General features: G+C 39.7%; 1 protein-coding gene across 2 annotated transcripts; it reads right to left on the reverse strand.

The window, feature by feature from the left end:
* Positions 1-2,847: 2,847 nt before the first annotated feature.
* Positions 2,848-8,303, reverse strand: LOC110529495 (cannabinoid receptor type 1A-like). Of its 2 annotated transcripts, XM_021611733.2 has the most exons (3): positions 8,214-8,303; positions 8,034-8,117; positions 2,848-6,049 (listed from the first exon to the last, which is right to left on the reverse strand). In XM_021611733.2, exon 3 carries the CDS (start codon positions 5,997-5,999, stop codon positions 4,593-4,595), a length of 1,407 nt encoding a protein of 468 aa, XP_021467408.1. In that variant the 5' UTR covers positions 6,000-6,049; positions 8,034-8,117; positions 8,214-8,303; the 3' UTR covers positions 2,848-4,592. The 2 variants fall into 2 exon arrangements, with proteins under 2 accessions (XP_021467408.1, XP_021467407.1); XM_021611732.2 differs by having other exon boundaries at positions 8,034-8,294.
* Between the last annotated feature and the right edge of the window lie 6,215 nt (positions 8,304-14,518).

The raw sequence follows: 14,518 nt of genomic DNA on the forward strand, positions 1-14,518 counted from the left end.
ATAAATAAAAGCTGAAATAAATCATTCTCTCTACAATTATTCTGACATTTCACATTCTTAAAATAAAGTGGTGATCATAACTGACCTAAAACAAGGATTTTTTACGAGGATTAAATGTCAGGAATTGTGAAAAACTGAATTTAAATGTATTTGGCTGAGGTGTATGTAAACTTTCGACTTCAACTGTAGGTATTTATAGTTGTCCACATATTCTAAGTCAGACCCGTCCAGAGTAGTGATGCTAGGCGGGCGGGTGCGGGCACCGATCGGTTGAAGAATATGCATTTAGTTTTACTAGTGTATAAGACCAGTTGGAGGCCACGGAAGGAGTGTTGTGTGGCATTGAAGCTTGTTTGGAGGTTTGTTAACACAGTGTCCAAGGAAGGGCCAGATGTATTCAGAATGGTGTCATTTGCGTAGAGGTGGATCAAAGAATCACCCGCAGCAAGAGCAACATCATTGATATATACAGAGAACAGAGTCGGCCCGAGAATTTAACCCTGTGGCACCTCTATAGAGACTGCCAGAGGTCCGGACAACAGGCCCTCAGATTTGACACACTGAACTCTATCTGAGAATTAGTTAGTGAACCAGGCGAGGCAGTCATTAGAGAAACCAAGGCTGTTGACTCTGCCGATAAGAATACGGTAATTGACAGAGTCGAAAGCTTTGGCCAGGTCGATGAAGACGGCTTCACAGTACTGTTTTTTATCGATGGTGGTTATGATATCGTTTTGGACCTGTAAGGTATTGTATTCGGCGCATTGTATTCGGCCCATGTGACTATTAACATTTGATTTGATTTGTAGTCATCTTTTGTTCTGATGTTATCTGCGGTCACAGAGAGATGGATTAACCATGTGATTCTATGTGTAGCTGAGATCTGTGTATTAAAAAACCTCTACAGGATTGGTGTCCCCCCAGTGGGACGGTTTAGCTAACGTAGCCTAATATAATTAGCATGAGGTTGTAAGTAACAAGAAGATTTCCCAGGACATAGACATTTCTGATATAGGCAGAAAGCTTAAATTCTTAAATTCTAACTGCACTGTCCAATTTACAGTAGCTATTACAGTGAAATAATTCCATGCTATTGTTTGAGGAGAGTGCACAGTTACAGAAAATGTATTAATAAACCAATCTGGCACATTTGGGCAGTCTTGATACAACATTTTGAACAGAAATGCAATGCTTCATTGAATTAGTCTTAAACTTTGCAGATACACTGCTTCCATCTAATGGCCAACATCTAAATTGCGCCTAGATTTCTACATCAGATATTGGGCTTTCTCTTGCATTTCAAAGATGATGAAACAAAAAATAAAAGGAATGTTTTCTTATTTGTATGATCTTTTACCAGATCTAATGTGTTATATTATCCTAGTCCTACATTAATTTCACATTTCCACAAACTTCAAAGTGTTTCCTTTTCAAATGGTATCAAGAATATGCACATCCTTGCTTCAGGTCCTGAGCTACAGGCAGTTAGATTTAGGTATGTCATTTCAGGCGAAAATTGAAAAAAAGGGTCCGATCCTTAAGAGGTTTTAAGTAATGCAGGAGGGCAAAAAAAACATTTAATGACGCACTTAACTGTTCTACTATTGGTCTGAGGCAGGCGTTAGATTACGAGCGTTTACAAGTGCAACCTTAATAAGGATGGCTTTTGGAAACCGCTCAGATAATTAACGATGTTGCTACCAAGGTTCTAACGAGGAACTCGGCCTTAAGATGCTTTTGGGAAAACTGGCCCTGTCCTGCAATGTGAATAATTTACCAGCAGGAAAAAGCATCATGAAGTTTCCAGGAGATATATTAGGCTATTACAGCTCATTCAACAGCTCATCCCACAGCCGTTTCAAATGATTGGAGAATAGTTCAATATTCCTTCAATGTGTCTTTCTTATGTAGGACATTCCCATGTATGTCAGTAGTAGGCTACATACTTTCAGTTTAGTTTAGGACTGGCCCCATTGTGTTTGAGGTGCACTTCCTTCTCTACTTAGATGTCATTTGCTTGTCCATGGGTTCATGTTCAGATGTAACTGAACTGACATCCTATTAAATCATAGTCATAACATTGCCTCTGTCATATGTCTCTGTTCAGCTGTAAGTCTGAACTGTTCTATAAACAGACAAGGTATAGCAGTGCTAATAGCACTGGTTCAAAGTCCCATGTAGAGAGATGTATCAAGAGTCTCAGAGTAGGAGAGTTGATTAAGGATCCGTTTTGACCTTTTAGATCACAATGAATGAGATTACATGGACAGTGGGACCTAATTTTTATTCTGAGATGCATGATACATACAAACCCCCGGCCCTGTATTTGGCCATAGTATCATTATTCATTCACCCTGCAGGATTGTTCTGATAAACCATCTTCCAAAAAGGTCTACAATGAGGACAATGAAGAATTGTTGGGAAATTCCCATGCTGTATGAATGTGAGGGCAGTGTTGTATTTAGTCCAGAAGAGGGCGACAATCAGCTTCAGGAATCACTGCTTTCCTTCCATTCCTGGAAAAGAAAAGATTTTGTGTCTTTCCTTCCAGCCATTTTGAGATGGAGTAATAACACATCTGACTTGATTGGTGTAGGTGTAGAAGCTATATGGGTGATTGCTTACACTTCTTTGTGTTAGATCTAACACCATGTTATCAAAGATTACTTCAAAGGAAGGAGGGAGGAAGGAAGGAAGGAAGCATGTTGTTCAAACATGACCTAGGTGTCCGCTACTACAGTTTATGAGTATATCAAATTTGTTCTATTGTGATTTTCTTGCCTTTTGTAAGCTGAACACACTGTACTTACAACTATTCAGCAAATAAAAATGAACATGGTCAGCAGACATCATAACCAGCTGTGACTTTATTCAAAAGCTTGGAAACATTACATTGCAATAAGGAAGAAAAAGAATCCTGCAGATGATTTTTTTCCACAGACAATCCTCAGATGCCACCACTGTACAGAAGCCACTTGACAGCTGACATTTGATCTTCAACACTCAACAATACGAGAGGCAGCAAAGCACACTGGTAAACAGCTGTCAGTAGTAGTTTAACACCAAGATAAATGTCTAAAGAACAATTGTGCTAACTGAGTCATAGTTCTAGATTAAAATTCCTATATAATCTAATTGAAAATTACATTTTCATCAACACTTGTAAAAGGCTCATTTCCATACAATGCATACACAGTATAACTTCCATTCTAACATGTTGTCAGTTATAATGAAAGGCTTGCTTTTGATAAAACATGTACTCAGAAAACCAAAAAGTTAACAGGCTATCTTATTTTTTAGTTAATCCAAAAGCTGAGCTCTAGGCCTGCTCTAGGGTAGCTGTTGTCTCCTCAAATATCAAAAGAATCCGCATCAATAGTGCTAAATTATATTTATTGACGGTAACACTGAAACAATTTGATAAGATTGAAGGTTGACATTGTTTTTATCAAGTTGTAAGGTTATTCACAAATGTACTGAATTGAATGAAAACCACTTAAATCATCTGAATTTAATCTATGGCATGATTTTTATGGTAGTGTGGCCACCACTTTTCAGAACTGCATTGTATGTAACACTGTACAATTGTTTGGTGTACATTCATTTTTATTGAAAAAATACTACTATAGCCAAGAGTAGAGAGGAAGAAGTGAAAGGCAGAATAAATGTGATTTTTTTGTTGGGAGGAGTTACGTATCAGTCTGTCAGTACCTACATTACAGAGAATTCCATTGTAGATTTTTGGCTTATTAAACACATCTTGCAGATGAGCTTATTATGGCTTCAAATGACAAATTGATGTCATTAAATTGAACAATGTGGTTTTCAGATTCATCCAGCTTCTGTATGAAAGATGACGCCCAACAATCAATGGAGCTGTCTACACAAAGTCAGGTCAGGCTTTATTTATCCTAAGCCTCGGTTATTTCTGTATTAAATAATAAACTCAGACAGGTACAAAAAGAAAATACATGAGTAACTCTGTTGCTTTATGAATCGTACATGTCTTAAATAAATACATATTAAAGTTATACCCTTATGTAAATTAATGTAAACTATTCACAAAACATACTGTATATTTGTACATGATGCCTGGACAAAGTCAATGCCTCGTCTGGCTGCTCAAAGCCTCAAAGATTTGTCTTCTTTATGGTACGTACACATATTGACATCTTGATAACACATACTTCTAATCAAAAACTTCAGTAGCCCCTTATCCCATGAATTAAGATATCATTGTTTCAGAACCTGAATTCACAGTACAAAAATATACTAAGCCTTCATGAATTCACCATCAGTACTATCTACAGTTTGATCATCATTAAGTCTATGATCAGCAGTAGACTTACGACAGTCTTGGATAGGTCCACCATCCACTCTCTTCATCACCTTTACAAATCAATTTGGCACTTAGGCACTATAACACTATACTAGCACACCTCATAAACATAAAACAATGAAGTAATGAACCGTTGAAGCGTTTAGCTATTTGTGTAATTTATTACATCCTGTGGAAGGTCCACCACCTTGTGAGAAAGTTTCCTCTGAAACAGATGAGTTGCACAATATCGCTGTGGCATGATGATGACCAGCTAAACAGCTTCTGCAGATGTCTCAGTGGAGACAGACATAGTCACTTTGGCTATTTTCACAGTGGTCTTCACACAGCTCTCTGCAGCCCTGTTGGCAGCGATGTGCCTGCTCTGGCAGTCAGACTCCAGGCTATTGTCCAGCTGCTGGGCACTGCCCCGGCATGCCTGGCATGAGCTGAGGAAGGCGTGTCGCAGGTCCTTGCTCCTCAGGGCGTAAATTATTGGGTTGACTGTTGAGTTGAGCAGACAGAGCATGCTGGCGAAAGCAAACACTGTCTTAATATCATCATCCATCTTCCAGAACAGGTCGTAGACCATGATGGCCAGCACAGGGCCCCAGCAGATGACCAGCACCACCAGGATGAGGACCAGGGTCTTGGCGAGCCGGATATCCATGCGCGTCTGCTCAGGGCGCATGGTTTGCACCTTCGTTCCGTCTGCTGAGTACACCACCAGGCTCTTCTGGGAGGTGCGGCTCAGCATGCGCACGGCGTGGTGGTGGGCCTTCCACAGGATGTACATGTAAGCGTAGATGATGAAGAGGACCAGCACGCTGGTCACCCCGATCCAGAAGATTAGATACTTCTCATCGATTAGCGGGAAAAGGTCTGAGCAGACCGAGTTGAGCTGCTTGCAGTTCCAGCCCAGCAGAGGGAGCACTGCGAAGACGATGGAGATAGTCCACATCACGCAGAAGGCGATGACAGCCTTGGTCCGCGTGACGATGCGCCTGTAGGCCAGGGGTCTGTGGATGGAGATGTAGCGGTCTATAGCAGTGAGAAACAGGCTTCCCACAGAGGCTGTGAACGAAGCGATGACCCCACCTAACTTGAAGAGGAACACATTGGGGCTGTCCTTTCTGTGGAACACATGGAAGTCCAGGAAGCTGTAGACGAAGATGACGCTGCCAAGCAGGTCGGCTACAGCCAGGCTTCCTATGAAGTGGTAGGAGGGGCGGCAGCGCAGTGTGCGGGATTGGAGGATCACACACAGCACGATAAGGTTCTCAAGCACAGTGAAGGTTCCCAGAGTGAGGGACATCACCGTCACAGCCAACTGCTGGCTAGGGGTCAGGATCATGAAGCATTCCATGTCCACGAAGTTCTCCGCACACTGGATTCCGGTTCCCTCATCACCAAAGCCGCTACTGTTGCCAAACAGGTCTGTGGCATTGGTGGGAAAGAATGGAATGCCTTTTAGGATGAGTTCTTCATCTCCAGGCACCTTGTCTGGGAAAGAGTTACTGCGGAAAGCAGGTAAAGGCTTCTGGACGGACAATCCACCCTTAGTGAAGTCAGTGTTGATGGTGGCGTCATCATAGCTGGCATCATTGGAGCCAAGGTACAGCAGTCCAGAGGTTATAGTCCGGAAGGTTGTGTCTGCCACACCATCCAGCACAGACTTCATGACTGGGCCTGAGATGTGAACACTGGGGTTTAAGATGATCTCTGGTTAACCTATGAAATGATAAGAGAAATGTTTGTGTTTATGTCTTAACATTGAACAGGAGAAATTGGAAAGGACAGCAAGAATTGTGCCCTTTTATGACAGTTAAACTGTTAAAGAGTTGTTGTTTCAAAATGGCATTTAATCCTATATTATTTGCCAAAATTAAACTATAATTTAGATTGGGCTTTTTCTCACATTGCTTGAATGAGCAAAATCATCGGGGTGTTCTAATTACAAACTTCTAACTGGTAACTGCCAAAATAAAGGAAACATGAGTAAATGAGTGAAACAAAGTATACTGAAAGCAGGTTCCTGAGCTAATTAAGCAATTAACGTACCATCATGCTTAGGGTCATGTATAAAAATGCCCAGTTGCCCATGATTTTAGTTACCATGACTAGAAGTGTGCGTGTGCGTGTCTCTCTTACCAGATCTCAACCCAATGAACACTTATGGGAGATTCTGGAGCAACGCTTGAGACAGCTTTTTCCACCACCATGAACAAAACATCAAAAGATGGAATTTCTCATGGAAAAATTGTTGAGACACTAGAATCTATGCCAAGGCGCATTGAAGCTCTTCTGGCGGCTCATGGCAGCCCAACGCCCTATTAAGACGCTTTATGTTGGTGTTTCCTTTATTTTGGCAGTTACCTGTATATTTAATTTGATAACATTTGAATTGTCTAATGATGATCAGCAGAGGTGTCATAATCATTAAAACACAGTGGCACATGGACCCTAAGATTTGTCCTGTTTAAAAAATAAATAAAATATATTTTTTAATTTACAATTAGAATTAATTATTACATTTTAGCTAATTTAGCTATGCAAAAAAATTGACATATTTCTTACATAGAATTAAGCATAATGATTATGGCTCTATATGGCAGGAAAACGGCTTCAGGTGTTTGAAAAAAATCGAAATTCTCCAACTCCCGGACCACCTCCAGCCATCCTTACGTACTTGGTGCCTCCTCAGATTTTTGGGGTGCATGAGGGGCAACGCTTTTTATTCCATTTTTTGTAGGTTAACCATTAGGAATGGTCAAAGGGAGTTCACTGTTACTTAGCTGTTGCCCTGCATGTCACACAGAGAGAACAATTCCATTCCTATCAGATAACTCATGTGCAACAAGAGGCAGTCTATTTTGTTCACGTTTGGCCAAGCTAGGCTATGTCGGAGATCACTAAATGCAGCTCCTGTTATACATTCCCTTTACAGTCATTCTCATGTTTAGCAGTAGCCACAGGATGGTGCACAGGTGCAATCATACCGAAGCTGATGGGGTATTATACTGCTATCTAAAAGGGAATAAACATTAAGGATAGGAGTTAGGTTAAAGGGTTAAGGATAGGGGAAGGTTTAGCTAATATGCTAAGTAGTTGCAAAGTAGCTAAAAAGTAGTAAGTAGTAGAAAAGTTGCTGAAATGTTAGTTGTCCATGATGATATTCAAACGCGCAACCTTCAGGTTACTAGAAGTTCGTGTTATAGGACACCCTTCCACCCTGACCAACCACACTCCTTTCGTTTTGGAATTAAGTAACCTTCTGTTTTATGTAAACATAACAAATGTAACATATCATACTAATTTGAGGTTTTCGGGTTTTACTTTCACTATGTTACGTCTACTCTATGAGACCAGAATGTATTATTTGTTAATTAGGTTTCGCATTTATTTTTTACATTAATTAACGGGTTCTTTTTCCTCAATTATAGATCTACAATTCGATGCCGTTGCTATAGCCCACAATAGCCTCTCGTTTTTGTACGGTGAAATGAATGAAAAACTCATTTTGAGTGCCGGCACCGTTTATATGTAGGTGCAGGAACTCTGAAATACTTTTGAGCTAATATTCTAAGATGTGCATGAACTCAAGCAGTAGAACATTTGAAGTGCCACAGTCCTCGGCTCCAGTGGGCTCCTGCCGAAGTCGGGCACTGATTAGGACACATAAAGAGTTTATAATAACCTAATTAAAAGTATTTACCTTCACATTGCTCGCACAGGTCCCTCCACCCAAAATGTATCCAACCATTAATCCAACCTTGACTCGTAATACCTGACAAAAGAACTATAAATGTAATCATTAAAACAAGGAACGTTAAAACATTTACAATTATATAGAAAATATATTTGTCTAACGATCTAGTTATTCATTGGTTAATACGGTTTATTGATGGGCGCTCAGAATGGCATCTGCTCTCTCATGTGCGCCTCCCGCAGTGGACCTAAGTTGCGGCTGCTGCGATGTCTGAAGTCTCTCTCTGTGTGTGCATATTTATGAAGCATCACTTTCGAAAGACACATCACGTGCTGCGAAACGCGCTCTCCATAGATTTATATAGCCAACCCCAAAGCAGCCTTGAACTGTAAGAACAAGGGAACATGCATACACAATAAACGAATTTTGCACTTGGACAAAACGATAGCTGCACATACAGGTACTTTAACAGGTTCAGTGCATTAGGGCTCAAAATAGGTTCACATACGGATAAGCTTGTATAAGGCAAAATATACATTTCTCATGATTTCAATGTCTTTGATGTGTTATAATGAAACATTACATTCTATAATATTCTTTAAATTTAACTTGCTTGAACTTATTGTTCATTAGGCTACTTATCTATATTTTTCCAATTAAAATATTGCTTTAAACAAGCTCATTTGAATCCCACCAGTGAGTGATCCGTTAGGTGTTTTCCTGTCAGTGGCACACACTGAATGTAAATGATGTGACATATGCAGAGTGGGGCAAGGAAGAGTAGCCTAGACATCTTCTGGATTCATTATTTTGATGAATCACCTCAGAAGTACCATGCATTGTGTAGTCCTCAACAGCACAGTATGTCATGTCAAATGATCAGTTTGTATCATTAGCCTGTGTTTTTCTTTAGACATCTGTTTCTTTTCAGACTGCTACATGTATGTTTTTCCCATCACTGTAATGTTATGGATTACGGATTATATAGGCCATAGAAGATGAAAGGACAATGCCTTTGGGATAGCTCATTGTCAGTCTTATGATCAATTACTGTAGATATTGACCTCAAAGGGCAGATATCTAAGAGGGCCAACTGGGCACAAACTGGTTGAATCAACCTTGTTTAAACATAATTTGTCAACGTATTGTGATGTGAAATCTACATGGAAAACACATTGGATTTGAAAAAAGATCAATCACAGGATTATGTCATCATGTTAACCAAGTTTCAACATAGACAAACCTTGTCTGAAATATGTAGAGTTTTTACATTTAAAACAAGGTCGGATCTTCAACGTTACATCCAAAATCAGAAAAAAAATATAGGCTACGCAGCACCTCCTACTGGAAAATGTATCTATGTACAGCTACCCTTTGGCATCCCATTCAGGGTTTTATCCAATCCCAGCCCTGCTTAGCAAACACAATTCAATATGACTTTTTAATACAGTAAATAGCTTGCAGTTAAGGCTATCTTACAAACTAATGTAACATTCAACCCTAAAATGAGAAACACATCCTTGGCCACATTCTGAGGTTAATGTCACTATACATTTCTTCTTGTGTGATCATATAACTACAGTGCACAAGTTCAAGATAGCAAGGTCGTCACAGTTCTGTGGAGATTGTCAATTTCCATTGGAATTTGTTTGTGCTTTTATATGGTTGAACGCATAGGGATTACAGATGGGAAATTCAACTAACTTTTGGCTGTCCAATTGAGTGGGTGAATATAGGTTGTAATCTCATTGATCAACCAAATATGACCCATTATCCAAGTTGAAATAACATGGCGTGCCAGCGAGGGGGAGGAGTGAGGTGCATGGGCATGTTGATAACCAGTACCTTATTTATATTACCCAGAGCAGGTATTGTAAAACAGAAGCAGACACTTTATTAGACTGAGAAGGATAGGATTGTATTGGTTATTTATTCCTTCAGGTAACACTCCCCGCCTCCACCCAATTGGAAATGACATTTTCAGTGAGAATGCTTTGAACTGCAACGAATTATAATGCCGACCCTCCGGATGACATTATGTATGCCATTGCCAAAACTATAGAACAGGCATTTTAGAGCTGCAATCTGACTTTGTTGCCTTACAAAAAGCCCTGGTTGGTTTAAAACTTGTACTTAATGCTGGCAAAACTAAATGTATGTTGTCTAACTCTCGCAAAACATTTTCTTTGTAAAAATGTGTTGTCCCCAGGGCACTGAAAATTAATACGTCAAGTTTATGATTACTAGCAAATATCTGAAATACATTTACACAAAGTATTGTGAAAAACATAGCATAATTACACAATCATTAATTTGTTAGGCTGGATATCAGAATTCATCTTTGGCACACCGTGTCCTTTGGGAAAGAGAATTTGAGATAATTGAAGGTTTTCTGTGAGGTTCAGTCTTATGATTGTAGCAGTCTGGTCCCATGATGTCCTTCAGGGTCCACACTCTGCAACATCTCTGTTGTCCTGCAAAAGTGGAGGGATTTCCATTGATAGGGGCCATTTTCACCAAGGCCAGTTTCATTGTTAATAAATGAGGCCATTTGGTAGCATTTGAAAGCGCGGAGAGAAGTGGGAGAAGGATCCTTCTCAGCTGGGAGTGTTCTCCCAAGAAGTGTATCCTTCAGTGTTGATTGTAGGGGGGGAGAAGAAATTGTAGTTAATTTAGGTACCGATATCTTATCTCATTGGTGCTTTTGTGCATAAAATAGTAGCAGTGAAAAACCACAGCTGAGAGGTTAGCCTTTTTCTAGTTCCACTTTCTACAACACTGTCATGAAAGTGTTCATGAAACTAGAGCTCGTATGGCATTTTTGATTAAACAAAGTCAATCATGTTTTGAATTCAGTGTCATCAAAGTTTGAGTTGACCCCTGGAGGCCAACACTTTCTATCTGTGTCTGTAATAAAAACATCAACAGCAGTAAACGAACAAAATGAGAAATAATAAACCAAGTGCTCATCAGGGTCTATACTTTTTATTTCAGACTGTCACCAATGGCCTAGCCTATTAAAACATCCTTTAGAGGTGTGTTGACTGTGAAGAGTATTATCCACATCTCTCTCTCTCTCTCTCTCTCAATCTCTCTCTCTGCTGAAATAGCATCTAGGTTGTCACGCTCTGACAAGGCTGGCTATGGATTCAGTGGGAACTTAGAACCAATGTCCAATTCTGTTTTTGTTCTATTTTTCATCTCTCTCCAACCTAACTTTCAATATATACAGTGAGGAGAACAAGTATTTGATACACTGCCGATTTTGCAGGTTTTCCTACTTACAAAGCATGTAGAGGTCTGTAATTTTTTTTATCATAGGTACACTTCAACTGTGAGAGACGGAATCTAAAACAAAAAATCCAGAAAATCACATTGTATTATTTTTAAGTAATTAATTTGCATTTTATTGCATGACGTAAGTATTTGATCACCTACCAACCATTTAGAATTCTGGCTCTCACAGACCTGTTAGTTTTTTTAAAGAAGCCCTCCTGTTCTCCACTCATTATCTGTATTAACTGCACCTGTTTGAACTCGTTACCTGTATAAAAGACACCTGTCCACACACTCAATCAACCTCTCCACAATGGCCATGACCAGAGAGCACGCAAGCAATAAATCCAGCGTCTCTTGTTCAATTGTAGAGTACCTTTACTGACATGATTTGAACTTCCGGGACAAGAAACTGACGAACCGATCCACTCCGTCTTCATCTTCCTGCAAGAGAACCGCACCCACCCCCATATTTTAAAACAAATGTCAGATCTTTAACGTTATATGCACTATATACATACATACATACATACATAAGAAAGTAAGCTGGAAAGCACCTCCTACTGGAGAATTGATCTATCTACAGCTCTCCTTTGGTCTCCCATCAAGGGTTTTAACCAAGCCAAGCACAGGTCTGCTTAGCTATGATATTTGTCACTGACTATTACCAATGTGTTATCGTGATACTGGTTGTTGAGAGAGTTCCACTTAAACTAGATAGATTCACTGTTGCAATCGAAGTCATTCCATAGGGTAGGTTTAACAGAGCAAATTAAATGTACCATACTTTATCACTCATATATCATCAATGATGTTACTTAGGCCTACAGTATATAGCATTTGGAAAGTCATCAACAGCTATTGTGTAAATTCAACTCAGAATTTAAAAAAATATAGACAATACATACACCTAGATTTAGTCATATTCTTTAACTTGGATTTTTGGTTGAGCTGGAGTTGTGAATTCAACATATCAATTATTAATTTGTAGACAAACTGGAATTAAGCCAGACTAAGTCAGTGGCACAGATGAAAATATCTAAGCAGATCATTCATTTGGTTGCGTTGACAACTAAACACAATTCATTATCACTTTTGAAACACAATAAAAACCTTAAAATGAGTAACACATCCATGGCCACATTTTTGTTGGTTACTCTAACTATAAAAGTCTTATTACGTAATCATATAAAGCGTGCATGTTCAAGATAGCATGCATAGGTTGTTGCTGGTCTGTGAAGAAAATTACAATTGCTGTAATCTGCGCAGAATCTCAAACAGCGTTGATCACTTGCACCATGTATGTATTTTTAATGTAATCTCAACTCGCTGCAATCCAGGTCATTTGGTTATGTTATTAGATAAAGCAAGGGATAACACATTCATTTGTTGTATAAATCACCAAAATATCGAACATGGGCTGGTCCACCCCCCACACACACTGTTAAAATTAATGTTAAATAATGTTTACGACCGCAAATAACAATAACTGCAACGAGCCTGTGTATGAATGTGGATATCGACATCAACATGCTTTTGTGCCACAGTCGATGACACGCAGGGTGGTTAATGGGCCAGAAGGTTGAGGGTTCGCCGACCACCACGGACGAGCTCGTTCTCCCTGCCTGTTTCATTTACACATTTACACAGCCGCTCAGATTGGAGAGGAGGCAGAACAGAGCGCTTATCCGGGATATTTATGTGATATTTAAAAAGCTGCTAAACCTTTAAATTGAATGACTTAGGAATGAGTGTGTATTTTGACTGTATATAGTTCAATCATTTTGGTGACTACATTATGCCAATCAGATGGTGAACAGTGACACAAGCAAAATACATTGCCATCTGGGTCTCACATCGTGTCATACATTTTGTCCTGTTGGGTCTCAGATGAGCCCACAGTGTAACATAGAGCTTGGAATGAGATCCTCAAGGCCCTATCACCAGGGAATTAACGTTTTCATTTTCATTAGGATGCCTCTCAACTGCTCTTTTGAACTGGAAACTTCCTGTTGCGATCACAGTGATTAGGGTGTCATGCAGACTGAGAATCAATCATGTTTATTTGAAGGGACTGGCTCTTGAATAAAACACATTTCCCATTGACATCTGTAGCCAGTGGTTCTCTGTCTCTGTCCCAAATTACCCTATGTTCCCTATATAGTGCACTACTTTTGACCAGGGCCCATAGGGCCCTCTATATAGGTTACCTCTACAGTATATAGGCACTGGGGTGCCATTTGGGACGTAGTCATGGAAACCTGCTGCACTCCTCTCATAGTTCTCGTAAGGAAAAACCGAAGCAATGGTATGTCTTCCAAATGATTTCACAAGGCAGGCCAACACTCCATCCCACCAAAACAGGCGGAAATTTCAGGCAGCCTTTTCAAACACAGGAAAACCACGTTGTTGGCTACACCAGGTCTTTAACTTCCAAATGTTTTCTGCAGAAATCTGAATATGTGAAAATGCTGAGAAAACCATAAAAGGAAACCATTTGTTGATCTGGTGTATCCATAAATAGCAGCAATACAACCATGGTCTGTTTCTGATTATTCAGCCCCCCTTCCATGTTCAGTTCCTGACAAATTACTGTTTCTCCAATCCTGTGATTAATCAAACATCCCTTTCTCCTAGAACATTGGTTCCCAAACTTTTTATAGTCCCGTACCCCTTCAAACATTCAACCTCCAGCTGCGTACCCCCTCCAGCACCAGGGTTAGCCACTCTCAAATGTTGTTTTTTGCCATCATTGTAAGCCTGCCACGATACATTTATTAAACATAAGAATGAGTGTGAGTTTTGTCACAACCCGGCTCGTGGGAAGTGACAAAGATCTCTTATAGGACCAGGCACAAATAATAATATAATAATAATTAATAATTTTGCTCTTTATTTAACCATCTTACATATAAAACCTTATTTGTTGTGAAAATTGTGAATAACTCACCACAGGTTCATGAGAAGGGTGTGCTTGAAAGGATTCACATAACTCTGCAGTGTTGGGTTGTATTGGGGAGAGACTCAGTCTTAAGTCATTTTCCACACGGTTATAGCTTTGTCCCGCACATTGAATATAGTTTCAGAGAGTCCCTGTAATCCTAGATTCAGATTATTCAGGCGAGAAAAAACATCACCCAGATAGGCCAGTTGTGTGAGAAATTCATTATCATGCAAGCAGTCAGACAAATGAAAATGATGGTCAGAAAAGAAAA

Source organism: Oncorhynchus mykiss, chromosome 8, assembly GCF_013265735.2.
Source record: "Oncorhynchus mykiss isolate Arlee chromosome 8, USDA_OmykA_1.1, whole genome shotgun sequence".
Taxonomy (NCBI): Eukaryota; Metazoa; Chordata; class Actinopteri; order Salmoniformes; family Salmonidae; genus Oncorhynchus; species Oncorhynchus mykiss.